At 40.2% G+C, this 14,329-nt stretch overlaps 1 protein-coding gene across 12 annotated transcripts in view; it reads right to left on the bottom strand.

Moving 5' to 3' along the window:
- zranb3 (zinc finger, RAN-binding domain containing 3) overlaps nt 1-14,329 on the bottom strand; it is an 81,180-nt gene that overhangs the window by 17,963 nt on the left and 48,888 nt on the right. For all 12 annotated transcript variants that reach the window (XM_020592226.1, XM_020592229.1, XM_020592233.1 and 9 more), the window contains 4 exons: nt 12,945-13,049; nt 10,009-10,151; nt 4,480-4,620; nt 618-770 (listed from right to left, as the gene is read on the bottom strand). In XM_020592226.1, the coding sequence (XP_020447882.1) occupies nt 618-770; nt 4,480-4,620; nt 10,009-10,151; nt 12,945-13,049 (542 nt within the window). The remainder of the gene's footprint in view (nt 1-617; nt 771-4,479; nt 4,621-10,008; nt 10,152-12,944; nt 13,050-14,329) is intronic.

Here is a 14,329-nt window from a genome sequence, read left to right as displayed (position 1 = left end):
AGACCCAGGACACGCTGGAGGGACTATGTCTCTCAGCTGGCCTGGGAACGCCTTGGCATTCCCCCGGAGGAGCTGGAGGAAGTGTCTGGAGAGAGGGAAGTCTGGGCATCTTTGCTTAGACTGCTGCCCCCGCGACCCGGCCCCGGATAAGCGGAGGAAAATGGATGGATGGATGGGTTTGAGAAACCACTATAAAGGAAAGGACCATTATAAATATAAGCATTGCTTTTCAACAAAGCACAACAAGGTGAGGTCAGCATTATGCTGTTGTGTTTTTTAATTAGTTTTGCAACTGTAAAAGCTCTAAGTATAATTGAAATCTCGGGTGCCAGATGGGTGGGTATGAGTGCAGAGGGCAAATTGCAGACATAAACTATTACTATGATTTTCTTTGACTGATATCTTACCAAAGATTGTCTGAATTGTCCCACTGCAGTAAACCCCATCCATCTTGAGAACCAAGCAGGGGATTCGAAGATTTATATGCATCTGCTATTTGAAACAAATCTGCTCTACAGTTATATAACGTTTTTTGCAACTCTCAACCTTTTCAACATAACTGGAAATGTGCAGTTATTCCAGTAGATTACCTATAAATGTGTGTGTTGTCACTATACCTGTGGCTGCAGAATTGAGCACTCCAGGTAGCGGTAGAGCAGGCCTGCTGGCAGGACAGACACAGAGGGACACCTTTACTGTCCATAGCTTGTAGGTAGCCAGGCTCTGATGATGGCTGGTCCTCTAACACCTTACAAGACTCCTTGTCCTGCCTGCAGAGACAGATAATGATTACACAGGTTGGGTTCAGTCTTCAACTGCTCACTCACTGGGTTCATATGATTATTTTAAGAAAGGTCATTATTTAAAGAACTATATCAGGGCTTGTGAATTTGTCTGATTGGTTACCTTACCCAAAATCTTGACAGTTGGAACCTTAATCTCTGGGTCATAAATTCTCAAAACAAAAGATCTGTTTGCATGTGAAATGATGTATGTTCTGTTCTTCAAGCAGTTGAAGTGTCAGTTGAAGCTGAAACAGTGAAGAGGTTTAGAGTGTCCCTTGAATTATATGCAGTTAAACAAAACAATAAAATATACTAGGGAATGACAAAGTGGTCCTCTGAAAGGCTCACTTCACCAGCTCAACACAAGAAGTCCAGTTGAGCAGTACTACACTACATAACCAGTGTGAACACTTATATAATGACTTCTATGTCGCTGGGTGGCCTGTCTCCGAGTTAAGCCAAATTAAGTCCTGGCTATTTGAGAATATGTGATTATGTAGTGTATATGGGAACACTGGGTAAATGCTTAGAAATGCTCTAAGACTGGGTAAATACAGCACTTAGTTAATTGATAAATAACGACAAAATGCAGTATTCAGAACAACTTTCAGTGTCAAAGGATGGTGTTATTACACCAACTGGACATAATGCCACTAAATACATTTATTCTGTCTATGGAATCTGTTTTTTAAATTCACTTTGATTCGGGCAGCATAGCTGCTGCAGATTTCGAGCCCTTTGTGAACTAAACTTCAATGAGAAGTTACCTTGACAAATGTAGCAGACATCAATCCAAAAAGAAACATTCAGATTCAGTGAAAAGCTCAGTTCTTTCAACATCAACAAAACACCAAACACAAGTCAATATATATAAATTCATTTTCAAAATCTGTGCTTGGTTTGCATATTGCAGATGCAATTGGAAAGACATATGGTTGGTGTGTGTGAAATGTGTATGCAATGATGGTGATGTATTCAAGTATGTGTACTGTATGTGCATGCCCACCCTCTTGGCAGAAGACAGCAAGTTTGGGCATTTGCCATGTTGTCCCAGCAGGGCGCTAGAGCTACGATGGAGGGGACAGATGGACTAAATTCTCTTTCCCCATGGTTTACAATTCAGACAGACAGAGGAAGGAACAAAAAGCCAGAGAGACTAAACACTACAGAGGGAGATTTAATCATTGAAATGAAGAAGAAACCCTCTAAAAAGGAACCTCGCTGCTTCAAAGTTGAGAAGATACCAAAAATTGGAAGTACCAAGAGACATGCTTTGCCAGCAATGCCTAGTGGATGAAAGAGATCGAAATAAACTTTTTACTTGTGCTCCCAATCTGAGAATACTGACACCATGGTTCTTTGTAAGCACCCAGAAATGCATGGTTTACTAGTAACTCTAATTAATGCAATAGCCAGCAAAAAAATGCAACCAAATCAGAGAAACCCCAAAGCATGTATGAATGTAGTTTTGGCAAAATTGATTACTATATGTTTTATATCTAGCTTCAAAGTCATTTAAATTCATAATATGCACAAAACAAGAGCAAATGTTGGCAGCCCTACATCGCAGCACGAGGTAACTCAACTTCAAACCCCAGAAATCACGCAACATGCCTTAAGCAAATGGCACACAGCCTGCTAGTGTTTACTACCATGGCTCATCTGCGAAGCTTTATACCAAAGGAAACCAAAGTGAGAAGAAAAAGATCTGACACTGGTGAGTCCAGCTGTCAACCTTTTGGCGGAGTGTTTGCTCACGTCTAATCAGAACTGTGTTTTATACATTTTAATTTATCGCGTCCTGTGGATAGTGAAGCAACGACATTAATTAATACAGTGAAAATGGGACAAGACATGGTGTCTCTCAGCTATACCTAGCCCCTCCATGACAGTCTGCTGACTATAGTCCTTCTGTTGTCATTCCTGGCTCCTCCACCCTCTGTTATAATGGTCGGTCTGGACATTAGCCCCACCTGCCACCTAGCAAAGGTTATTAAGAGGTGTTTTTATCTATAGTGTTTTGTTAAGCATACTTTTAGAGAAAACTATATCTTGTTACATTATCAGGTTATGTTATGTTAGAATGTGAGCTAGACAGGAATTGTTAGCAACTGTCATTTATTTCAGAAATACCCCTCAAACTGTACAAAGCTGTATGTTGTACAGAAGCACAAATGCTGGACAACATCTTTAAAACTCTTCATGGATGAGGCTCTCACAGACATTTTGCACTGTATGTAACACTACTAGCTATGTGCATGCGTGTGACAGAGTGTGTGGGTTTTCCACAGGTTTCCATAGTGATATTCCCTCCTTGGGTGAGCTAGCCGTTGCATCTCACCCAGCAGATTGTATTATGGTCTATATTTACTGTACTAACACACTCAGCGGGCCTTTGTGCCTCTCAAGGCACATACAGATCTCCATGGAGACAGCTGAGGGAAGGAAAATGAAAATATACCAAATCCCAGAGAGGGAGCCACGTGATTAGACAAACCACCATCATGTAAAGACCATGAAGCCTCATCTCTAAAAACTACAAAGAAGGATGGACATGATTTATGAACTGTTAAAATACTTGTTGTACAGAATATAGCAAATGCACAGTTATCAGCTACAAGTGAATTTAAACAGAAAGATTTTGTGCTTATCAGTTGTGTAAACCTTAATATTATTAAAATATTATTTAGGACCTTTCCTGTCATGAACATCCATCTACGTTTGTCCTTTAACCCAGTGGCCCCCAACCACCGGGCCGTGGCCCGGTACCGGTCCGTGAGGCATTTGTTACCGCACAGAAAGAATAAATAATTTATATAATTTCCATTGCATTGATTTTTAGAGTCTGGAAGATGTTTTATTATGAAAAACGAACAGGATTTTCTCCGACGTATCATCCACCTGTGCCCCTTGACACGTCAAGACGCATGTGTCAGTCACAACATCACATGATACGTTGCAAAAAAAAAACAACAACCGCAAACTAGCAAAAATGAGTAAAAAACAAATGTCTTTGAAGAGCTTCTTTCAAAGGGGAAAAGGCCAACTGAGGAGCCAGAAGAGGAGCCCACGACCTCCAAGAAAAAGAACGCTTCTTTTAACAGACAATATCAGGAGTCATACTTAAAATATGGGTTAAATGCAACAGGTGACTCTCACGCACCAAGGCTGCTCTGCATGTCTGTGCAACAAGAGGATCAGCTGCTGGAGATCGCAAATGACGGGGACCTTAAACGTACATTTGAGACAACAACTCTGCCGATGTTCTGGATGAAAATCAAGCCAGAATATCCTGAAATCACTGAAAACCCTGGTACCATTTCCAACATCCTATCTTTGTGAAGCGGGCTTTTCTACAGTGACAGCAACCAAGACAAAATTACGGAGCAGACTGGACATAAGGGACACATTGCATGTGTCATTGTTTCCTATCAGCCCTAGATGGGACCATCTTGTTGCAGGGAAACAAGCCCAGGGCTCCCACTGACTCTGCATTATGGTGAGTTGATATAGTGTAGAATTATTGTAATTGCCTAATATAAAGTGTAATTGTTGCATTCAGATTACATACTATGAACTGACAAAGGTTTTTGTTATTGGAACCCCTGTTCCTCTACCCAGTCCGCGAAAAATTTTTCATGCATGAAACCGGTCTGTGGTACGAAAAAGGTTGGGGACAGCTGCTTTAACCTACCTCTCTGACACAGGTGGTATTAGTGAAGAGGCAGACCTCCGCCTAGTGAAGAAGTTTTCCTTGGTGACCAATTGGACACTGCCTCCCTCCTGCTGGGCCTTTTTCAGGGAGACCAGGGCCACATCATCTCTGCTGAGGTATCTGTGAAAATTGGATGAATGGGGCTGTGAGGGAATGGAGACGTTCTATAACCAGAGAGGCTGATGAAGAGAGCTGACTCACATGTAGAGCATGTGGGAGCAGTTGTAAGGAGATGGATTCATAAAATAATATTAGTACCAAATAAGATCAGAAATTTGATGTTGTTCAAGCATACCAGTAAAAAGTAGAAATCCTGGGGCTCTCCCACATGACAATAACACACACCATCACACACTGAACTGGCAAAACTTTACAAATGACCTCAGTGCACTGTCAGATACACTTTAATAATTTTCTTGGCAGCAATATGCACTTGAATGCACAAATTCTTCCTTTCATTGCATATTTGCTTTTTTGTGCTCATATTCTGTTTGTCCACTTCCCCTGCTGAATCCTATTACTATAGCTGCAGCTGCAGTGTAATTTCCCAACAGGAATCGTCAATCATCTAATCTAATCAATCTACCGCGCCACTGGTTTTTATGGCCCTTGTAACACAGATGCTAGGTGTGCAAAGTAAAAAATTGCCCAAAACACTACATCTCAATCTGGGCAGGATTAAAATGACCCCAGGTTGTCAGAGCTGACATGAAGATCAGGAGAGGAGTTTTGGGGAAAAACACTAAGTTGTTTGTTCTGGGTGACAGAAAACACCTAATTTCTTGAGAGAAAAGTGACCAATCATCAAATGTCACCAGGAAACACTGAACCTTTCCAAAGAAGGATGATATAACACTCTCATCGTCCCTATAGAGCAATTATTCTTCCTCTGTCCTCCTCTACAGGGAGGTCAGAGGTCATAGTCAACTAATAAAGATCAATCCTGCAGCTGGTAGATTCTCAGTGTGTTGCTTAAAAATACTTCGGCAAAGTGGATGATGACAAAGAGATGCAAAAAAGTATTGCAAAATAATATCCACATATCCACAATACATTAATAGGTAAACCTGAGGCATACTGGGAACTTGAGTCTCTGGGCCTGTGCCCTGTAGGGCTGTTCAGTAATCCATATATGTCAAGGTCATGTTAAAAGGCCTCTTTAAAAAAAGAGGGCAAAATAGGAGATGGATGGAGAAACAGGAGGGAGCCATCGTGTGGTGTAGCCATTTCTCACACACAATCAACTTAGGAGATAAAACTGCTCACTAACTGTTGTGTAGATCGATAATTAATGTCGGATTTTCCAAACATTTGTTCTGACAGCTATGTCAATTCTTGAACTTAATTTGATGAAACTTTATAGCTGGCAGACAAACAGTAGCTCTGCCACCTCTGAAATAAAATCAATAACTGGAATAGCTCCTAGAAGTTAGAGGACATGGAGAAAAATAAACAACATTATTTAACTAAAAAGAATAATTTACTTCACAGTAAAAGACAGATAAAACTTGCCTGAGGTTGTATGCAGAATAAAGGTTAAAACATTTTTCATCATCTGTTGATGGCAATTATTTCAAACTGAACAATAAAAAAAACATCTTTTTAGTTGAAATGTCCACACAGGTATTTTCCACCTGTTCTCCTGATTACTAATGAAACACTGGCCTCTGTGGAAACAGGTTATGCAGTGACATTTTGATGCCTTTCCACCACCTCCATCTGGACATGTTCTTTGGGAGGAGATGGAAAGAAGGTAGAAGGGGAAAAAATAAACGAAAAATGAGGCAGAAGGCAGAAAGTGAAGGAGGGAGACACATCAAAGGGGAAAAGTTTCTTTGGAAATGGAAGGGAGATGGGGAAAAGGTAAGTCTCCATCAAACAGTTTTCCTTTCCTTTGCTTCAAACAGTCCCAGCACAGAGGCCGGATGAAACGAGATACCTTACACTAAACTGGAGTCCAGCTGTGCCTGTGGGAGGATGTGGATGAGTATGTGTGTTTGCATGTTTTTATACAGCTAGGTGCGTGGACAGTAGTCCTGTACACAAATGTTTCTTATGCATTACATTTTCGGCCATGATCCAAACTCCTCTGGGATTTTGCTAGGGCTAGCCAGGTTCATGGATGTGTTGAATTATTTCTTTTGAGCATGGTTTATTTTGGGAAAACCAATTTTGTTTTAAAACAAGAACAATTTTGGAATTTTATCTGTCATTAGGTCAACTTGCAGTTCCATTGAGGAATATTTATTCAGGTGGTTCCCTTTGCTCTTTGTCTGGTGCAAGCACAGGCAGGACGCGGCGGTACACATTTCTGTACAACATATGCTATTAATCTGACTGACAGTTGGTGGTGGCTTTTCCATGCCAACATGCTAAATATAGAGCTAAAGCTAACAACCATCTGACTTAGCATAAAGACTTGAAACACAGCCTGGCTGTGTGCAAGTATTTTGCCCAAGCAAAGGCAACTAAATCCACCTGCCAGCATCGCTACACCTCACTAACTAACATGTTGCATCTTGTTTATTTAACCTGTACAAAAAAAACCCCAACAATTCACAGTTTTCAGCAGATTGTGAATGGGACTTTTCTTGGTCGCAGGCAGAAACTAAATTCTCCACTGGTTGCTTGGTAAGGGGTAGCTGCTAGTGGTAGCTTCATATTTACTGCATAGACATAACAGTGGCATCAGTATTCTCACCCAAGTCTCCCCAAGAAATCTGTGCATTTTCACTACCCCCGTAAAATAAATAATTTTAAAAGATGTTACAAAGAAGTGCTGGAGTTTGCAGCAGCTGTGAAAAAACAGCAATAACATGATTTGTGCTGGATTATCTGGTTTTCTGCTGGTAGTCTTTGATTTCAAAGCTGAAGGAGCGCTGAAGGAGCGCTGCTGGAGGCCAGAGGTTGCAGCGAGCTGCTGACAGCGTACCTGCAGACCCACACAGACGCAGCTCCACCCAGGCTGGCCTGCGGTTCAACACTGAGGTCAGACCTTGCTCAGCTGTGTGAAGTTAAAGTAACGAGCTGCTGCTCCACTTTCGCCCAGCTGAAGCTTCTTTGATTGATTGTTGCTCTCCTACATCAAGCCGCAGTGAGCCAGGTGCAGCAACAGTCGATTTGATGACACTTGTGGTCACAGGAAAGCCAGACTTGACTGGTAACAATTAAAACTACTTTACAAAGAGGCAATTACAGAACACAAACACATGAAGTGTTTATTGCTGAATAAATTCTTGCCATGAATAGTAACACAACTTTTAAGGATTATAACTTTAAAGGGACACCACCAAATTTATCTGGGAAGTTCATTTTATTAATAATCATCTCAGAATGTGAAAATGTCTTCAGCAGCTCTGGAGGAGCTTCACCAAGACTGAAAATAACCCTGTCTTCTCTGAGTTTTAGCCTGACACTTCAAACTCACAACAGATAGCCTAAGTTACAAACTGGGGGTGTGAAGTTTGAAAGATGTGGGCATTTACCAGGAAGGAAAACACTATGAAATTGCATAATGGGAAGTGTAGGATCCAATGTATTATGTGCTGTGACTCATACAGTACATGTGGCTAAAATCAGAATATATTGGCCTCTGCTGTTTTGATTTAGAATATTCTTTTGAAGATCTGTTTCTAATAATTGCCAGAGTATAGCTTTGTTGCAAGCTGTATAATAATAATAAAAAAATAAATAAAAAAAAATTCCCCACTCGCCCCCCTCACTTTAGAGCGGTCCCCTTCCTTCCTTCAAGCTCGGGTCCTCTCTCTCTCTCTCTCTCTCTCTCTCTCTCTCTCTCTCTCTCTCTCTCTCTCTCTCTCTCTCTCTCTATACACCAAATGTATATGTGTGTATGTGTATATACATACACACACACACACAATGTCAAAAAGTGATCTACACATTCTGAGCCAAATGTTTTGATTTTATATATATATACACACACATGCTGGACTATATAACTAACCACTGCTACTAACATATGTGCAACCAAATTTGTACACATATATACAAGAAAAATATCAGGTGCATTTGCTTTTTTTTTTTTTTTTTTTACAATGGCAATATTATAGAAGCAATAAACCATTTATAGCCAACGTTGGCAGTAACTCTGGCAATGAAGCATGCTTAGGCAGGATGCAAACTGGATTAAAATCCTCAACTCTTTCAGAATCACTGTAAATCACCATGAGTGGCTTATGACAGAAATATCCACAGTGTAGGAAACAGAAGCAAAGTGCATTAAGTTTGAAGTAGTTGAAAACTGAGCGTCTCAGTGCTGCGAAGGTGAGCCATGCTCGCCCCACTGAGCTGAAGCTGGAGCTTGATTGGTTCTGATTAGTGAATAAATCAAACAGGTATCAAATCAAGCTGGGCCAATTGCCTCCTACTCACACTTTGATTAGGTTCATGCACCCAAACACGTTCCCCAGTAGAGAAACTCTCTCTCTTACACAAACACACACACACTAGTCTACCCTGTAATTGGCAAGCTCTCCCTGCCTCTATCCACGCCAGCTGTAATTAGTGTGCAAGCAACAATGCTTGTTTGTCAAAAAACACACATGTTCACATACACAGTGCTCATCCCCATCCTCTGACACCCTTTGATACACCCACACACACAAATGTTATCCAGCTTTCCATGATGCCTAGGGCAGTTAATATTTACAAATCCACTAGTTCCTCTATGAAAGCTCACACATCGCTTCTTGGACTCTGACATAATATTAGGAACTAATTCATGTCACTGTCTCCACCATTTTCAGGTTTAAACGCACTAGCACAACGGGGGCGCTAGATCCACTTATTTCTTACTGATCAGCTCACAGGGGAAAACATATAGCCCAAGTCTCTTTGCTGCAGTTTACAGATTTATTTGCAGTTATAACAGGGGGAAGATTTGCTCCTAAAATGTTTTTAAATATTTTTAAAGCATTAATTAATTTCATAATTACTTTCATACAGAATTAAACTAAAGCAGGCTTTGCATTTCTTTGCTTGAAACCATAAATTGTGTCGTCTAAACTAACAGCTGTTGTTAGCAGATTAAATCTGGCTAGGGCTGTTGGAGTGTAAACGTTCCCAAATACAATCAAGTTCAGAGTAGAGATGCTTTTTAAAAATGTAACCTGTAACCTCACAAATTATTGCAGCTCAAAAATGTGAGCTATAGTTAGCTGAATATGCTAACATTTACAGCTTATGCAGATAAACAAACTGTTATATTGCAGTCTTTATTTTTCGCTCTTGGATTTGAAAACGCTAAAACCTTCCAAACTCTGTAAATCCCAAGAGTCGCTCTTATTACTACAGCCCGATGAGGAGCGCTTGAACATGTTGAGTAATTCATAGCATGACAGCGCTAATCACAGCAGTGTTAAAATCACTGTTTCAGGGAAAATGTTTAACGAACCATCAGTTAGTATGAGAATGGTTAATCACACTTAGGCGTTTGAAAGTCAAAGCAGCATGTTTGATTCAAAAACATGTTTTTAGGTAGAGTCTGACCTCTTGGTGCTGGAGTGAGGGGGCTGGGTGGCAGCCAGCCGCTGCAAGCCCAGAGCAGGGCTGTGGAAGAGGAGGCCGCTGTGTCGAAGCAGTTTCTGCTTCATGGCTGCCAGGCTGCTCCACTCCTGAACAAACCTCAGCACCTGCAGGGAGGACACCACATCTCACTTCATACCCAATTTCATATCTGAAACAGAAACCACTGGAGCATTTATCTTCAACACAAATTGATGGTCTGGACATTGAAGCCTCTTTAAAAGTAAACCATTTATTACTTTTCAATTTTGAAAATGCACTTGAACCGAAAACAAACAATCTAAACGTGCAGAACACACATACACACTGATACACAGGGAGACAGTTTTCCAGACAGATGAACAAAACCCATCAAAGCAAGAAAGAGCTGAACCAGTGCTATTGTGAAGCTTCTTGGTCGATGAGCAGTAGGCTTTAAAAAACATAAAAAAAAAAAAACATAAAAAAAAAAATCCACTGGCAAAATAACAAACAGCACCATACCAAGCACCAAGGCCTAATGGGCAATTTACCTACGTATATTACAGTCAAGGGTGTTTTTTTCCTGGATGATACCTACTCTCACAAAAAGATTATTTGTGTGAAGATAAAACTCAATATGCACTACAGTTTTCAAAGCTATCATATGATCCGTGCTTCCTTTGTTGATATTTTAGAAGTGAAATCCTGCATATTTTGAAAGGAATATTTCATTAAGTGCAACAAGATAAACAGTTAACATTACAGAAACAATAAAAAGCTTAACTTGAAGATGCAAATAGAAGTTTAAGAAAGCTCTGGATATTAATAAAGATGTTTTCTCAGATTGATATGACATGGCCCCTTGTTATGCTAATCAATGTCTTCAATAACTCATGGTGCTGCAGTGGTTAGCACTGTCACATCACAGCTAGAGAGCAGCTCCTGATGGGAGTACAGTACAGATGAAGACTCCTAAAAAGCTTTAGTTATAACCTGCGATGTAGCTGTTTCATGAGGCCACCCCAGAGTCAAATAGCAGAATCAGAGTCAGAAGTCGTGACTTAAGAGGAAAGTGGGATGGAGTTTCCACCCTTTAGGGTCTCCAAAGGTCAGCACGGTTAATAGGTGAGTATCAGACACTGTGCGAGCAGAAAATGGGATTTACATCTGTGCAGCTGGACAAAGTTGTATGTTAACCATGTTTTTGATATTATGTTACTGCAAAAAACATAAAAAGGCAAGAACCATCAATAATCCTAACAACTACAGTCTGTGGATCTAAATTCTGATGGCTTTTCTTTCACTGTTTTGCAAAAACTATTAAAAATAAATTGATCAGCCACACATGTTCCTCTATTACAGTGAACATGGGAAGTGTAGTTTATGGTGACTCATTCCCAGACATACTTTGACAACACCGGGTAGAGAAGCTGGAATAGCAACAGAAGGGTTGAAGGCAGCAGAGTGTCATGGAGGGAGGAAGTACACCTGAGAGACACCACGTCCTGTCTATTGTCACTGGAGTAATGTGTAAAATCTTAGTTAATGTAACTTTAAGAAATGATTTAGTCCTCTTAAAAAATGAAACTGTATACTTATGAGTCATGGTAAAAGATAAACATGTTCAGTAGGAACCGGTGGGCATGAGGCTGAGTACTATAAACATGGCAGGGAAGTCTGAAATCATCATCAAAACAACTAATGCATAGTTTTGGTCTTTTCATATTATTTCTAAACAGTAAGAAAAGTACAGAATTATGCTGGCCTCACTCTGTAAGTGGGTGAACTCATACTTAATGATTATCTTCTCAGAAATGCATTAGTTTTGTTCCATTCCCTTGAAAGGTTGTATTTTCATTACGTTTAGATTATTCAAATACCATTTTAAAATGACTGACCATGAATTAATTTTAAGGATGTTTGCTTGGGCAGCCTTGGTCTCTTTGTTTGTACTGGGTGTGAGCTAAGTTTACACACCGCTGCCTCCCTTTCCAAGATGTGTCACAGCCCACATTAAACTCCTTGCTTAGTATTGATTTTAATGGACAATTTGAGGGTAACGGGGCATAAATGATGGGTCAGAGGATGGATGCAACTCACGCCTTTGTTTTACAAAGCAACATAAATAAAGTGACAGGTGGGGCGTCTGTCAGCGGCTCTGGATCTGCCATAGCAGATTGCAGGATTTAATATTAGCTGGTTGGCGTGAGGGATCATTTCAGGCAATGATCCGTCTCCTTTAACGACCCTCATAAAACACCACTTTCTCTTTTGCTGTCTCCCAAACCCCGACCCCCACCCCTCAACCCACACACACACACAAAAACCTTTCCTCCGATCTCTACAATCCCCCAAACCCTCCTCCCTATTCTTCCAGGCCCTGCAGTGCTGTCAGGCTCCTCTTCCTCCTCATGATCAGGGGTGTCATTTGTTTCACATGGCAGTGACATGCACACACACACACACACACACACACACACACACACACACACACATCAGTTAGGTTTAATAACCCCTATAGCCTCATCTTCATTGGGTCAGTAGAATTGAAATCATTCTACTGACTGTGATATCAAACTAAATTATCTTAGTCTAAAATTAAAGTCATCCTTAAAGCAGCCTATGGGTGAACAAACTGACAAAAATTCAACTGTAGATTTGTAGATTCTTCTCATCATCTTGGAAACCTTGTAAAGTCATATGGCTGCATTTTTTCTTCTCTTTCTAGTCAACCAAAAGAACATGCTGGCACATTTCACAACCAAAAACTGTACCAGTTTTCCCCTTTAAGATATTTTTATAGTTATGACACGCTAAGTAGGTGCATCTCCCTTGTGTACACACACCAACCCACAAGCTCACACCCACATATTCATGAACATCAAAAACGCAGACAAGAGACACACAAACACACACAGAGCCCTGTGGGAAGGGCAGACCTGTATTCGATTTTCCCGACGCCGGCTGAAGGCCTCAGGCAGGTCATCCCAGTTGGTTAGTTTGATGTCCAGAGGGACAAAGCTCAGGTTCAACGCAGTACCATCCTAACAGATGAGGAGACACAGTTGAAGAAGACAGCCTTAAGCAGAAAGCTACCCATAGCACCATAACTCTTAATAGTGCACATATTCACCCACTTCTCCTGTTCCTCATCTTAGTTACAACTGCAGTGGTGATTATATGTTGCATATAAGCCCTAAGATATAGGATGCCAACTTCTCAGTTACCTCTATTGATGAAGGTTAATCTGCCCATGCTTTGAGGTATCTGTGATTTCTGACTCCACCTGAGTACACTGGAAGTGGGTGTAATGTAATTTACAGTGCTCATAGCAGTGACAAATTACATTTACATAATTCACCAGAAACATCTCGTTCTAGAAACAGTGTCACCATTACTCTTGATAATCCATAGAGTTGCTTCAAAGAAAAATCTCAGCCTAGAAAAATAAGACTATTTGTATTTCCTTCTTTCTTTTTTTGGTCATAAACCTTTGAGTCATAAATTATAAATATATAAAGTATATCTTTTTCTAAACTCAGGGTAACTGTTTGGTTGTAGGAATAATAAAGAAATTGCAATAAAATGCTTCAAATCACAGAAAACATATATTTAAGGCTGGATACAGCAAGAATAAGTGAACTATCCCTTTAAAATTAAAACTATTACTGTAGATTTTCTTTGTGAAACAGAGACTATCTTTACATGTGCTTTATAAAGAAATCATTTAATTACTCTTCCAATCAAGTTCAAGAAAAAAGTGCTAATTCCCCTGTACCCTTGTCAACATCATTTCACATTTCGTACAAAAATTTGAAGCTATAAACAGCACAGACTAATTAAACTATTTAAATTTTGTTAAGCTCAAGCAGTTTGTTGACAGTAAATTGGTCTGTACTTTCTGATTAACAAACTTAATTTTTTTAAGATGAAATGCCCAAAAGAAAAAGAAAAAAATACTGCAAGTTTATCTAATGTGGTGAAGGGAGACAGTCAGTCGTTTTGGTTGAGAGTGAACCACCCTTACTCTAAGCCAGAGACACACCGATAAAACACACTCACTCAGTGGTTCTTTGAAGCAGTACATGTTCCAGTACATAGTGGCACCACTACCTTACTACTTCATGGTTCTTTGGAGGTTCCTGCTTGGCTCCAACTGTCAAAACACTTGGTGAGATGTGGGATTTTGCTGCTGACTCACTGGTGTAACCAAAGCAAACAGAAATACAACCATGCGTGTTTACTTGCTGAGTGTCCTTCTAAGTGAATGATGACAGAGCAGAGTTGCTGTTTCACTTGCCTAACAAGAGTAAATGTCAAGGTA

Source organism: Monopterus albus, unplaced genomic scaffold (genome assembly GCF_001952655.1).
Source record: "Monopterus albus unplaced genomic scaffold, M_albus_1.0 scaffold16.1, whole genome shotgun sequence".
NCBI classification, from domain to species: domain Eukaryota; kingdom Metazoa; phylum Chordata; class Actinopteri; order Synbranchiformes; family Synbranchidae; genus Monopterus; species Monopterus albus.
The sequence above is the reverse complement of the archived record's forward strand: the minus strand, read 5'-3'. Positions and strand labels throughout refer to the sequence as shown.